Source organism: Paroedura picta, chromosome 3 (genome assembly GCF_049243985.1).
Source record: "Paroedura picta isolate Pp20150507F chromosome 3, Ppicta_v3.0, whole genome shotgun sequence".
NCBI classification, from domain to species: domain Eukaryota; kingdom Metazoa; phylum Chordata; class Lepidosauria; order Squamata; family Gekkonidae; genus Paroedura; species Paroedura picta.
The window spans coordinates 3,646,296-3,660,404 of record NC_135371.1 but is presented as its reverse complement, the minus strand read 5'-3'; the positions used below and the strand labels follow the sequence as shown (position 1 = coordinate 3,660,404).

The 14,109-nt window shown below is 52.3% G+C and overlaps 2 protein-coding genes across 2 annotated transcripts in view; both read right to left on the bottom strand.

Moving 5' to 3' along the window:
* LOC143833831 (uncharacterized) overlaps window positions 1–5,989 on the bottom strand; it is a 34,819-nt gene extending 28,830 nt beyond the window's left edge. The window contains exons 1-5 of the mRNA XM_077330055.1: window positions 5,902–5,989; window positions 4,430–4,881; window positions 2,584–2,767; window positions 1,739–1,806; window positions 1,423–1,549 (exon numbers count right to left, since the gene is read on the bottom strand). Of these exons, the coding sequence (XP_077186170.1) occupies window positions 1,423–1,549; window positions 1,739–1,806; window positions 2,584–2,767; window positions 4,430–4,881; window positions 5,902–5,962 (892 nt within the window). The 5' untranslated portion in view covers window positions 5,963–5,989. The remainder of the gene's footprint in view (window positions 1–1,422; window positions 1,550–1,738; window positions 1,807–2,583; window positions 2,768–4,429; window positions 4,882–5,901) is intronic.
* Window positions 5,990–8,411: 2,422 nt separating this feature from the next.
* Window positions 8,412–14,109, bottom strand: part of LOC143833830 (uncharacterized) — a 59,501-nt gene continuing 53,803 nt past the window's right edge. Inside the window, 3 exon segments of the mRNA XM_077330054.1 lie at window positions 8,412–12,360; window positions 13,605–13,731; window positions 13,926–14,083. Of these exon segments, the coding sequence (XP_077186169.1) occupies window positions 10,487–12,360; window positions 13,605–13,731; window positions 13,926–14,083 (2,159 nt within the window). The 3' untranslated portion in view covers window positions 8,412–10,486.

Here is a 14,109-nt window from a genome sequence, read left to right as displayed (position 1 = left end):
TTGAGCCTCATTTAATTGCTTGTACCTGCTGCCTTCCCCTTTAACGAGGGCTCGTGGCAGCTTACAATATTGCCTCTCAGAAGCTGCCCTGAGGGAGGGTGCAGTCAAGAAGGCCTGAATTCTGGTTTCTGCCTGTGCCGTTTCTCCCTGGAATCTCCCTGGAATCTCAGGGAAAAAGGAGGACTATAAATAAATCACATTAAATTGCCAATTACAATAGATAATGAAGTAAAAAAAAAAAGATAACAATTCTTCTGGAAGGAAGGAACCAAGATCCAGATCAGAGCCCACAATCCCTATCAGGATAAGGGGAATGGATTGGAGAAGCAACCCCCCCTCATTCCCCCGGGGGTTAACGTGACCATTGACCTGCTCTCCCTTGGAGGTGTCAGCATCTGAGACTTCCTCTAGAATCAGAATGTACTCATTGGTTGACAGTAAGTACCAGTCATGTCTCCAAAAGGGAGGGGGATTAGGAGGGTGCTGACAGCCCCTGGAAAATGCCATACAGGACCCCTTATTGGACCCCCTGAGCCTTCAGAGGTTAAAGGTTTAATCCGGGTACAGTCCAGAGGGAAGACATGATGACTTTACGCCTAGATGATATGCCTTGAAATTTCCCTGCTTCAACGTGAGGAATATTTTGATGTAGGGAAAATTAAGCTACAGCAGGAGTATTCCTCCTGCCATGATAATCTAATACCAAGTATTTCACGGATTAGACAGAACCGTTAGCATGCCTGGTTTTTCTGTTCCTGGCATGCAGAAACTGTGCTGTTTAGTGATGACTTATATTTTCCATGAATGTAAGTCTACGTGACTTGTGTGCATTCTCCCCATGAGCCTGCTGTAGTGGGGGCTGCTCAGGGGCTGGGGGACCCAGATTATGTCCTTCTCAGGATCCCTTCCCAGTCACAGGCAGGGTGGACCATGGTGACCCCCAAGACGGTGGAAGGGTGCGTGGTAAACGCTGGCAACAGAGTAGTAAGGATCTGGTCCCTTCCACAGTCTTCTTCCGGGTTCCCTCTCTCTTCCCTCCGGCCAGAGCACCTTCTCTAGCTGGGCGGATGGCTCCGACCCTGGCCTCAGTTGCCCCTGGGCAAGAGCAGACCCAGGAAGCTGCCTTCGGCTGGATCCAACCCCTGGTCCCTTGGAGTCAGTCACGCCTCCTCAGTCCACCATCAGATCTTGAGGATCTCCGGCAGGGGCCTTCAACGCCTATCTGACCCTTTTAACTGGAGAAGATGGGGATTGAACCTGCGGCCTTCTGCATGCCAGGAAGAGGCACTGCCAGGGAGCAGGAGCCCCTCCACAAGTAACTAAGACCAGCTGTGAAGTGGTGTATTTCTCTTAAATATATTGATTCATATCTCACCACAATGGCAGCAATTTGCCCCTTTGACTCCTAGGAAAGGTCCTTACCCAGAAAGGCCACGCTCTCGTAGTTCTCCAGCATGACTTCCCTGTGCAGAGCTCTCTGGCCCGGATCCAGCAGGGCCCATTCTGCCTCGGAGAAGGAGACGTATACGTCCTCAAAGGAGAAGGGAGGCTGAAAGGAAAACCAGATTTCCCTGCACACCAGGCAGAGATGGCACAAGGGAAAGGAAGGCAGAGGATGCCCGGCTTGGCATGGGCAAAGGGAACAGCATTCAGAGGATCTCTCCCCCGGACCCCTTGGACAGATGCAGGCGTAGAGAAAGGAGGCTGGGCCCAGCCTATCCCTGCTCGTCCCTCCTACCTGGCCTGGATGGGATGCAGCCCTTTCCTCATTTTGGAACAGACGACAGCTCAGCGGAACCTCTCTGCCTGTTTGTGAGACAAAGGAAGTAGAAGGGGGTTGGCTTGTTTGTTCCGCTTCCAACGTATTTCAGATCAGTGTTCTGGGGGGATGGAAAGTGGGGGCTGGAATTGATGTCACATGAAATGTCACCGTCACATTAGTCCCAGACGTGACTGGAGCACATTCTGAATACTCGAGGAGAACCTGAAGATGTCAGAGTCATGTACCCACAAGCTTTTTCCCTGTGTTTTTATCTACCTTTGGTCTTTAAACATTTTTGTGTAATTGAATATAGGAGTTAAGGTCGTTGCAGCAATAGCCTGCATAGAGTACACAGAGAGTTCAGGTGGACTGCAAAAGCCATAAATCTTTTGACTGGGAACAGGTTATTTCCTTGACCCTGAGGCTCTGGCTGGGCCTGACCATCTTTCATTTCGGGGGATTAACACTGGAAGAATAGAATCTGGAGTAATTTGCCCCCAGACTGAGGCTCAGGGGGACTGAGTGGTCTGTGATATGATACAAAAGCAGGCCCACAATTTGTCAGTCTTAGCAACAATTCAGAGGTCCCTTGTTTATTATACTTTCAACAAAGAGACTTTCTTCACCAAGTCTTTTATTGGGAGCTATTGACTGGACTCTCATAATGAGTTTTAAGAGTGTCTAAAGGCTTGGGAATTTCACAACGGCGTTTTCATCCAGAGACAACATTAACAGGCCACCAGATCTGTGGGAAGCCCCTCCCAAAGCCCCTCCCGCAAGCTCCTGTGCCCCAATCACATCCAGGCACGAGGAGTCCTTACCACAGGAGAGGGCATCTTCAGCACACTCCACGGTCTGTGCCCTCTGCCCTTGCTCCAAGCGAGCTCCTTCCTCCTCAGGGAATGTACCTTCTGCCTTCACAGCCTGCACTCTCTGCCCTTCCTCAGAAGGAGCTCCTTCCGCCTCAGAGATTGTCCCTTCTATCTTCAGGGATAGACCCAACGTCTGAAAAGGCAGAAGGGAGAGGGGTAAGAGATGGAATGGAAGAGACCAAGGAATGGGTCCTGCCCCACACCCAGACTCCATTAGCTGACCTGGTGAGATGTCTAAGGGGGAAGAAATTCGCTTGTAGAAGAGGCTGCTGAAGGAGACTGCTTAAGGCAGTTCTATCTGCTGATGGACAGCCAGCCGGATACAGCCCCAGCTGAGTTGGCCAAGTCTCCGGAGGCCGTGACTGGGTGGCTCTGACAGAGCCGTCTGTAGCTCAAGCCCTCCAAGTCGGAGGTCCTGTGGCTGGGAAAGAAGGGTCCAGGGGAGGAAGCGCCTCTCCCCTGCCTAGACAGTGTGCCCTTAAGAACTTTGAATCCCACCAGGAATTCGACGAATCCCTCTCAATAGAGCCCCCGAAGACAAAGTAACCCAATGGGCATTTTTCAATCTGCAACCGACAAAGCTACTAGTGCCCTCCCTGGCACCGGAAGCCCTTGCCACAGTGATCCACGTGACCATCACCTCCAGGCTGGACTCCTGCAACTTGCTTTACCTAGGGCTACCCTTGATCCTGACATGAAAATTGCAGCTGGTGCAAAATGCAGCAGCTCACGGATCCCCTAGTCGAATGATGCTCTGACAGCTGCATTGCCCAATTGATACGTGCAATGGAGCCGTTGTAATGTACATGGCCCTTGTAATGTCAACGGGGAAAGGATATCCCACCTGGAACTAGCTAGAATCTCTTTTGTCTAGTTCCAGCCCTGCCTCCTTACCGAAATCTGTCTATTTGTTCAGCGTAATTTCTGTCCAGCCGCATCTCACTTGCCGTATTGATCCTTATTGTGTTCTCCCCAAACCCTTCCTGGCTAGATGATGATGATGATGATGATGATGATGATGATGCTAGCTGTTCAGTCGTGTCCGACTCTCAGCAACGAGATAACACGGGCCATTAAATAGATTTAGGCAGAGAATCGATGGCCCATTCCTCGGATTCCCAGCCATGGATAAGTTTTCATCTCTCCCGGATATGCTCAGCCTTCTTCCCACCTGAAAAGGATCCCAGCCTTCCTCCTTTCCGGGATCCCAGAACACTCCCCCTTGCCTTACTTCCGAGGAGACCATCTCAGGCTTCAGCTGCAGGGCTTTCCCCAGGGGTTGCCTCTCCTGCTAGAAGCAAGCCTTGCCTCTTCCACCCCCGTGTGGCTCAGCCTCTCCAGCAAAGGGCTCTGCGAATCCAACCAGTGAAAAAGGCCTCCTGTCCTCTCTGGGAGGTCCTCCAGCCAGGCTGGCTCAATGGGTCTCCTCTGGTGTAACTCTGGGAAAGGAGCCTGAAGCTGAGCCCGGCCTCCCAAGGCCTCCATCTCGCAGAGAGACTCCAAAAGGCACTTGGGGGAGGGGGCTGGGCACGGCTGGATGAGGCTCCTCTTTAAATGGGCTTTCTGTGGCCCCGAGGAGAGAAAACGCAGCAGGACCTCCAAGGCTACCACAAAAAAACCCAATTCAAGTGATTCCTCTGTCTGTAATGATGGGATTTATAACACAGTTGTAAAGTAGGCTGTTAAATATCCGTTTTGGATGATGAACGCTTGGACAAACGTCTGGCAGGGGATCTTTAGGACAAGGCCAGATCTCCTTGCTTGAATTAAACCTACCTGGAGAACAGCCACTCACCTGGTCCACCTGCCTCCTCTCCTCCGCCTGGCTCAGGAGGAAGCCTTCGGCCAGGGCCACCGCCTGGGAGCTGCTCTCCGGCCCGCATCCTCTCACCCAGCCCTGCATCTCCTGGGGCAGGAGGGCCAGGAACTGCTCCAGGATCACCCGGTCCAGGATCTGCTGCTTGGTGTGCCTCTCCGGCTCCAGCCAGCGGTTGCAGAGTCCGTGGAGCCGGCTGCAAGCCTCTCGGGGCCCCTCGGCCTCCTGGTAGCGGAAGTGCCGGAAGCATCGGCTGTGCACATCTGAGGCCACAGTGGCTGGATGCAGCATCTCTGGCCCAGCCCTTTCCCAGAATTCCACACCACTCCCAGCTAGGACAGGAGAAGGGCCTTGGCTTGCAGTCTGGTCACTCCCAGTTCTTCCTGGGTCCTCTTCTGCCATCTCCTTCCCTTCTCTTGGGCCACCTGGGACTGTGAAGAGACCCCTTTATTCCCCAGGAATTGTGGTTTGTAGATCTATCTAACATCATTCTGCCATTTCTCTAACCCATCTCTTTTGAGCATGCCTCTTTGGATTTTAGGTAATATTTCACATCCTTTTTCTGACTGGTTGGTTCCATCCATCAGGGGGCTAATTCTTAAGGTAAAGCGGAGCCCCCCAAGGACAGAGGACCGGGAGACCCCTTAAGCACTCCGGGCACCTCTTCCCCTGCACTGAAGGGTCCACCAAGAGCTCTGTCCGAGCGCCCAGCGGAGGGAGGGGGGGGCAGGCAGGGGCCTCTGTGCAGAAGGAGCCCCTGAGATCCGGGGAGGGAGGCAGGCAGGCCTTGGTTGAGCTTTGGCTCAGCCATCTGGAGGCCCAGGGACGCTTCCTCGTGTGTAGCTGAGAGGGAATCCCTCTGCCTCCCGCCTGAGCCAGGATGTTAAAGGGAAGAAGGACAGCCAATAAGCACAAGACCCCGGAAGGCTGCAGGGCTTCCTCCTCCCAAGGGGAGCCAATCCTGGCAAAGAGCATCTCGGAGGGAAGGCCCCCCAACGCCCAGAAGGCAGCTCTGTGCTCTGCTGCCTCCCCCTTGGCCGCCCCTGAACCCAGGCCTGCTCTGCGGGGCCCTCGTGCTGCTCCCCATTGCGTTGCGGGCAGGGTGTGCGTGGTGTGTGTGTGTGTGTCCCTCCCTCACCTGCCCTCCTTCCCCCCAAATAACCCGGGCAGGAGGGGGAACTGGGCCTCGGGGTGGGGCTGCCTCTGCCCAGCGAGCTGAGGGTTCAGGAAGAGCTGCGTTTAGCTGCTCCGTTTTTCAGGGCCTGAACAACCCGCGAGGCGTCCTTCTCCAACCACGGAGCGGGGGGAGGGGGGGCGCTCGTGGTCTCGGCTGCACTCTCCCCCCAACAACAAACCTGCTAGGCAGGCCAGGCAAAGACAGGGGTCTGCCCCCCCCCTGTCCCCAGGGCCTCCACACACACCCCCCCCGCCGCCCGCAGTGATGGACTTGCCAGGAAGCTCCGCCCGGTCCAGACTCCTCGGCGCCTCTGGGGAACCGGAGCTCCCCCTCATCCGGTTTGGCCGCCGGAAATGACGTCCACCCACCCACGCCCAGCGGAAGAGCCGCTCTGGCCAGACCCTCCCTCCCCTTAACCCTCTCAAGGCCGGACCCACCTGCAGGGCCGGAGGCTGCGGCACAATGGGGCTCCTCGGGAGCCATTAAGGCCAGCTGCAGACCGGCCTCCCGGGGCCGCGGGGAGCGGGGCCACCTTCAGTCCTCCTAGGCGGTGCCTTTGCTCCCAGGATCTCCCGGCCGGGCCTGGAGGTCTCCCGGAATGGCAGCTCGTCTCCGCCCGCCCCGGCCAGTCCCCCTGGAGGAAAACGGGCTCCTCTGGGAAGGTGGCCTCGGGGGCATTCCCGGCCTCCGTGCTCCTTCGCCCTCCAGCGCAGACCTCCCGGCATTTCCCGGCCAGGAGTTGGCGACCTTCCTTCGGACTGAGGGCAGCCGGCCAGGAGCGAGAAGCTTTGATCTCCCCCGGTAGAGGCGCGCGGAGAGGCCCCCAAAGGGTCCGCCTGCGAAGCCTTTCCCTCCCGCTGCCTCCCTGGCGCCCCACCTTCTCCCTCCCGCAACTCATGACCAAGCCCCCTCCCCACCCACGCCCAGAGACCCCCGAAGGGGTGCCGGGAAGGGCTGGGCCTCTCTGCAAGCCCCCAAGGCAGCGCCGCCCGGCCGGCTCAGCTCCGCCCCAGCGAGGGCGACTCTGCAGCACAGACCACCCGGGAGGGCCAAGCGGAGGAGGAGCCTTCGGACGACCCGCAGGGGACTCCTGGGGGGGGGATACTCTGGTCCTCTTTCCAGGATTATTTAAGAACCCTTTCAAAGGCAGCTATTTGGGGGGGGGGCTATCCCCGAAAGGCCTGGCTGCCCTCTGCCAATGGCTGATTTGGGATTCCCACCCAGAGCGAAGCCCCAACTCCGGCTGCAGGGAGTCTGAGCTTCTGGATACTGTGGGTCAAGGGAGGTCAGATTAATCTAATTGGATTAGGCCTTTTGGAGGATGGAAGCCATGTGGCTGACGGCCTATTCCAGGGGTAGTCAACCTGCGGTCCTCCAGATGTCCTTGGACTACAATTCCCATGTGTCCCTGCCAGCATTGCACCATGGACATCTGGAGGACCACAGGTTGACTACCCCTGCCAGCTGAAATGCTGACACAAGTGTTCAACGCAACACAGACGTTTTTAGATCACTTTACTTAGGTGTCTCAGTAGCAGACTCACCTGACTGCAGGAGTTCTTCTGAGGGACATAGCTCCTATTTCTCAGCACTCCAGCTAAAAGCTGCCTGGCTGGACAGAACGTGGCCCCAAAGTGTTCTCCGGTTACTGAAGTCGACCTCCTCACTTTGGGTCTGGACATCCTGTTCTGCTACTGCTCCTGGCCTTCTGGGATGCCATATTGTTGAGGGTCAGGCCTTTGTGGACTATGGACTCAAAATCCTCGTGCTTGTGAGTTTGGAGCATTAGAGATACCTGTGTTATATACTCTGACTAGCATTAAAGCCCATTATAAAAATGGGCTTTGAAAGGGGGCCAAGGGGTCAGGGGAAGCCCCCCCCCCCCCGTGGCTTGCTCTCCACGGCAGTGTAGTTTGTGTAGTTACTTTCTGAGCTTTTCTGAACCTCCAACACTTGGCTTTTGAAGACCCTCAGCTGTAGAGTGGGTGTGGCACACGGGTTTAGAGCAGTGAACTCTCTTCTCGGGACTTGGGGTTCATTCCCCACAGCTTGACATTCAGACAACTGGGTGACCTTAGGCTAGTCACGGTTCTCTTAAGAGCTGTTCTTGCAGAACAGTTCTCTTGGAGCTCCCTCAGCACCCGCCCCCACCTCACATGGTGTCTGTTGTGGGAGAAGAAGGAAAAGGTGCATCTAAGCTGCTTTGAGGTCCCATCTGGTGGGGAAAAGCAGGGCATTCAAAAAGCAGCTCTTCTTCTACACAGATGTTTCTCCCTTCTATGGATTCTCCGAAGGACACGGAAATCTGGTCTGTGCCTCAAGCTCTTGCCACCTACGGATTATTTAGGAGGTTCCTCCCTTGTGGGGACTCCTCCGGGATTCCACATCTGTAATTACAGAGCTCATCTGCAATTTCTTCCTGTGAGATCCATTGGAGGGCTTGAAATGTGGCTGAAGTTCCTTCCGCCAGCCAAGAACTTTTACCATTTCTTCCTAGTTAGGGTTTATTTTCTGGGGAGATGCAAGCATTCTGCAAGAGTTTATAGAGGAGGAATGCTTTCTGGAGTCTGTTGTCTTTCAGAAAGAGTGAAATAAGAGGAAAACTCTCTTCATGCACTAAGCAGTTCCATAGGTTCTCCGTCTCTCTGTGTGTTCTTAGACGCTGCCAAAGAGTTCCATGCTGGCCCTTCTATCTCTACCATCTCTCCGCTGGCCCTTCAAAAGGATTTCCCTCCGTCTGGGCTCTCTAATGCTCTAAAATAATGCTCTTTCCACACAACGAGCTCTCAGAGTACTTTTATTGGCATAACAATGATTTTAAAAAGGTAAAATGGTACAGCCAAACAGCGCAACCAAACGACATTCACAATCCCCAGCAACACGCAAATGTTACAAGGTGGCCATATCGCGATCCGCGGTCCACAGTGGGCTCACAGAGGTCCGCTCTTAGCCGGAACGGGGTTCAGATTTAAGCAATTCAACCTTTGTATTGTTAACAATACCTTGGCTACTTCTCGGACCATCTCCGGATCACTTTCACCCAGGATTTCATGCATGGTGTCCTTCTCGTCTACACGAGGACATTTCTGTTTCCTCCAGTATTTAGCTAGTGATTTTTGCAACTGGAGAAATCTAGGGCACCCCATCAATAGGTGATATAAAGTGTCAGGTACACCACAGCCTCTTGTGGCCAGACTGGTAAGGCAGCAGACATGCAGTCTGAAAGCTCCTGGGGGTAAACGGTAATGACTGGGGAAGGCACTGGCAAGGCTACCCTGTATTGAGTCTGCCATGAAAACGCTGGAGGGCGTCACCCCAAGGGTCCCGGACATGACCCGGTGCTTGCACAGGGGATACCTTGACCTTTACACCACAGCCCATGAAGACACAACCAGTCCAACGCCCTGCAGTTCCCCTAGGATCTTCTTATTTGCAGCCTCCAAAAAAAAAGGGGTAGCCTAGGAGATTGAAGGAGTTTGGTGCTGCATGAAAGTGTATTTTGACCCAATATCAAGAGGGGGGTGTCCATTTACTTCTTTCAAGTGACCAGCTTAACTTGCTTAACTCCAAAATTTATGGGTATTTCTGCCGTGAGTTTCCCATCTATTGTATATTTGGCAAAAGTTATTGCTATAGAGATTCTTAATCAAAAAGAGTAAAATCTGGTCCATTTTAAATTTTCTCAGTAATATTGTCAAGCATTGACCGGTCCCCGGTGATAAAAAGCTTGGGGCCCACTGATTTACGGGATGCTAGGGGTTTTTAAGAATTTCAGAATCTCATCTGGTTCTCCTTTGTGAGGGCGATCTGGCTGCGACCTCTGTCACCCCATTGATCGCAAGGGTAGATTCAGCTGACCTGGCTGGCTAGGCGGGTGTCTCCTACCTCCCTAACGCTCCATGTGTGTCCCTCCTGAAGCTGCCGCTCGGTGGAACAGGACGACCATCCCAGATAGAAGGAGCGTACCGTTCTTCGGTCAAGGGCATACGATAGCTGCGCTCCCCTGCTAGAACCTCCAAACAAGCTCAACGAGCTCCCAAAATGTTTCTTCCATGTTAGTCTCTACTCTGGTTCGGCCTCCCATGGAGTCCTGTGTTCAGTTTTGGGCAGCGCAGTTGAAGAGGGATGTTGACAAACTGGAGGGGGTCCAGAGGAGGGCAACTAAGATGGTGAGGGCTTTGGAGACCAAGATGTATGAGGAAAAACAGGGGGAGCTTGATCTGTTTAGCCTGGAGAGGAGACGACTGAGAGGGGATCTGATAACCATCTTCAAGTATTTAAAAGGCTGCCATGTGGAGGATGGAGCAAAGTTGTTCTCTCTTGCCCCGGAGGGACGGACCAGAACCAATGGGATGAAATTAATTCAAATTCAAAATAAATCCGTCTAAAAATCAGGAAGACGTTCCTGACAGTCAGAGCGGTTTCTCAGTGGAACAGGCTTCCTCTGGAGATGGTGGGCTGTCCATCTTTGCAAATTTTTAAACACAGGCTGGAAACCCATCTGAGTGGCAGATTTTGTGAAGTTTCACGGGGGTAGCAGGATCTAGTGGATGAGCGATAGGGTTATGATTGTCCTGCATAGTACAGAGGGTTGTACTAGATGTCCCAAGAGGTACCAACTCTATTATTCTGTGATTCTATAGTCCTTAGGCTCTGCTGAAGATGGCGATCAAAGCTGAATCTCTCTCCAAACTCTGAGCATTCAAATGGCTTCTCCCCTGCATAGGTTTTCAATGGAGTTGAAGACGATTACTCTGATAGAATCTATTTCCACACTGTGAGCGTTCAAAAGGCTTCTTCACTGTGTAAGTTCTCTGAGACTGAAATTCTGAATAACCATTTTTCCAGGCACCAAATATTTAATAGGCTTTTCCCGTGTGGGTTTTCAGGTGGCACTTAAGATAGCGGCTGTGAATGAATCTCTTTCCACACTCTGAGCATTCGAAAGGCTTCTCCCCTGTGTGGATTTTCAGATGGCGTTGAAGATGGCTGCTCTGATGGAATCTCTTTCCACACTCTGAGCATTCAAAAGGCTTCTCCCCTGTGTGGATTTTCAGATGGCGTTTAAGACTGCACCTCTGACGGAATCTCTTTCCACACTCTGAGCATTCAAAAGGCTTCTCCCCTGCATGGCTTCTCAGATGGGACTGAAGACCATAGTTCTGACGGAATCTCTTTCCACACTCTGAGCATTCAAAAGGCTTCTCCCCTGTGTGGATTTTCAGATGGCATTTAAGACTGCTGCTCTGATGGAATCTCTTTCCACACTCTGAGCATTCAAAAGGCTTCTCCCCTGTGTGGGATTTCAGATGTTGTTGAAGATGGCTGTTGCCAGTGAATCTCTTTCCACACTCTGAGCATTTAAAAGGCTTCTCCCCTGTGTGGGTTCTCAGATGGTACTGAAGACTGATAGACCAAGTGAATCTCTTTCCACACTCTGAGCATTCAAAAGGCTTCTCGCCTGTATGAGTTTTCAGATGTTGTTGAAGATGGCTGTTGCTAGTGAATCTCTTTCCACACTCTGAGCATTCAAAAGGATTCTCGCCTGTGTGGATTTTTTGATGTTGTTGGAAACTGCTGCTCTCATGGAATCTCCTTCCACACTCCGAGCATTCAAAAGGTTTCTCTGTGTGTGTTTTCAGGTGCCATTGAAGATGGCTGTTGCTAGTGAATCTCCTTCCACATGCTGAGCATTCAAAAGGCTTCTCCCCTGTATGGGTTTTCTGATGGTATTGAAGACCGCTGCTCTGACGGAATCTCCTTCCACACTCCGAGCATTCAAAAGGCTTCTCCCCTGTGTGGGTTTTCACGTGGCGTTGAAGATAGCTGTTGCTAGTGAATCTCCTTCCACATGCTGAGCATTCAAAAGGCTTCTCCCCTGTATGGGTTTTCCGATGGCATTGAAGACTGTAGGTGTGACGGAATCTCCTTCCACACTCTGAGCATTCAAAAGGCTTCTCCCCTGTATGGGTTTTCCAATGGTATTGAAGACTGTTGCTGTGACGGAATCTCCTTCCACACTCTGAGCATTCAAAAGGCTTCTCCCCTGTATGGGTTTTCCGATGGTATTGAAGACTGCTGCTATCACGGAATCTCTTTCCACAGTCTGAGCATTCGAAAGGCTTCTCCCCGGTGTGGGTTTTCAGATGGTATTTAAGACCATTGTTCTGACGGAATCTCTTCCCGCACTCTGAGCATTCAAAAGGCTTCTCCCCTGTGTGGGTTTTCACGTGGCGTTGAAGATTGCTGTTGCAAGTGAATCTCCTTCCACACTCCAAGCATTCGAAAGGCTTCTCCCCGGTGTGGGTTTTCAGATGGCATTTAAGACTGCCACTCTGAGTGAATCTCTTTCCACACTCTGAGCATTCAAAAGGCTTCTCCCCTGTATGAGTTTTCCGATGGTATTGATGAGCGCTGTTTTGACATAATCTGTTTCCACACTCTGAACTTTTAAAAGTTTTCTTCCCATTGTGTTTTATTTGGTGTACAAGAAGCTGTGATCTATTTCTGAAGTACTTTATACTTTGAATCGGTTTATTTGAATTCATTATACTGTGCTTCGGAAAACGTACATTAAATGTTCTCATACTTCGCTTCTCACCCATAGGGACAATTTTCTTTGAGTTAGGCCTGTCTTGGATCCTGACGTTTTCTTTTAATTCTTCAATGTTAATTCTTCTTGTCATTTGCTGATGGAGTTCCTCACCCTCTCCGTTCCCCTGATCTTCCACTCCTGGAATAAACAGAGAGATCCTGTTAGCGCCTGGGGTGGGGTGGCTGGCCAGGTCCAAAGGCATCTATGTGGTTGTATCAGGAAAGAACTGATGGCCCTTCGGCCTCATCCAGCTTGGCTGACCTTAACTACCCCTCCACCTTTCCCAAAACTGCTAGCATTTAAGACTCCCTCACTCCCTCAAGAGCCACACCTGAGGTCTTCCTCTGGAGTTTCTGAACCTCGAGATCTGAAATGTTGCTCAGAAGGGAAACAGAGATCCCCTTTGGCTATTCCTCGCCCCTTCCCTTGACAAGACTGGGAAGAAAGCTCACTCTGAGCCCCTTCCTTTGGGAATGAGCTCTGCTCATGGCATTCCCTAGAGGAACTCTGCAGCCTTCCCTTGGGTGCAATGCCACTCTCCTTCCCCCCCACAGCCTCTCTGGAACATCTCGCCTCCTTTGCAGAAAGAGAGGGAGGGTGTGGGGGGGGGGGAGCAGGAACGGCACAGGGCCTGAGCGAACTCCCTCTCTGCCTGCAACAAAATTCTGAAGATTTGTAAATCAGGGAAAGACTTCACCTTTGTCAGAATCATTCACTTCAAACTGGTCTGTTCCTATTTCCAACACCGCAAAGAAGGGGCTATTTTTAGCATTTGTTTTTCTCTAATCTCCCAGGTGAGTCTTAAACCTAAGTAAAGAATATTGATTAAAGGCAGGATAATTATTCATTGGGTGCATTAATGGGAACCAAGTCCAAGGACAGCTGTTAGCAGGTAGGTGTTTTAGTGGCAAATTTCTGGTTCTGCCCTTTCTGCCTGGAATCTCCCTGGCATCTCAGTGAAAAAGGTGGACTGTAAATAAATGACAATAAATTACCAATTAAAAGGGATCCCTTCCCAGTCACAGGCAGTGTGGACGTTGGGGATCCCCAAGGCGGTGGAAGGCTGCGTGGTAAACGCTGGCAACAGTGAAGTAAGGATCTGGTCCCCTCCACAATCTCGCCTCCTCAGTCCAGCATCAGATCTCGAGGGTCTCCGGCAGGGGCCTTTCCCTTCAACGCCTACCCGACCCTTTTAACTGGAGAAGCTGGGGATTGAACCTGCGGCCTTCTGCATGCCAGGAACAGGCACTGCCAGGGAGCAGGAGCCCCTCCACAAGTTATAAGACCATCCTCAAAATGCTGTCTTTCTCTTAAATATATTGCTTCATGTCTCACCACAATGACGGCAATTTGCCCCTTTGACTCCTAGGAAAGGTCCTTACCCAGAAGGGCCACACTCTCACAGTTCTCCAGCATGACTTCCCTGTGCAGAGCTCTCTGGCCCGGATCCAGCAGGGCCCATTCTGCCTCGGAGAAGGAGACGTATACGTCCTCAAAGGTGAAGGGAGGCTGTAAGGAAAAGCAGATTTCCCTGCACACCAGGCAGAGATTGCACAAGGGAAGGGAAGGGAAGGCAGAGGATGCCCGGCTTGGCTTGGGCAAAGGGAACGGCATACAGAGGATCTCTCCCCCGGACCCCTTGGACAGATGCAGGAGCAAGAGGTCCCTGAGAAAGGAGGCTGGGCCCGGCCTGTCCCTCCTACCTGGCCTGGATGGGATGCAGCCCTTTCCCCATTTCGGAACAGACGACAGCTCAGCGGAACCTCTCTGCCTGGTTGTAAGACAAAGGAAGAAGGAAGGGGGTTGGCTTGTTTGTTCCGCTTCCAACGTATTTCTGACTGCCATGAAATCTGTGTCTGTTCTGGGGGGAAGGAAAGTGGGGGCTGG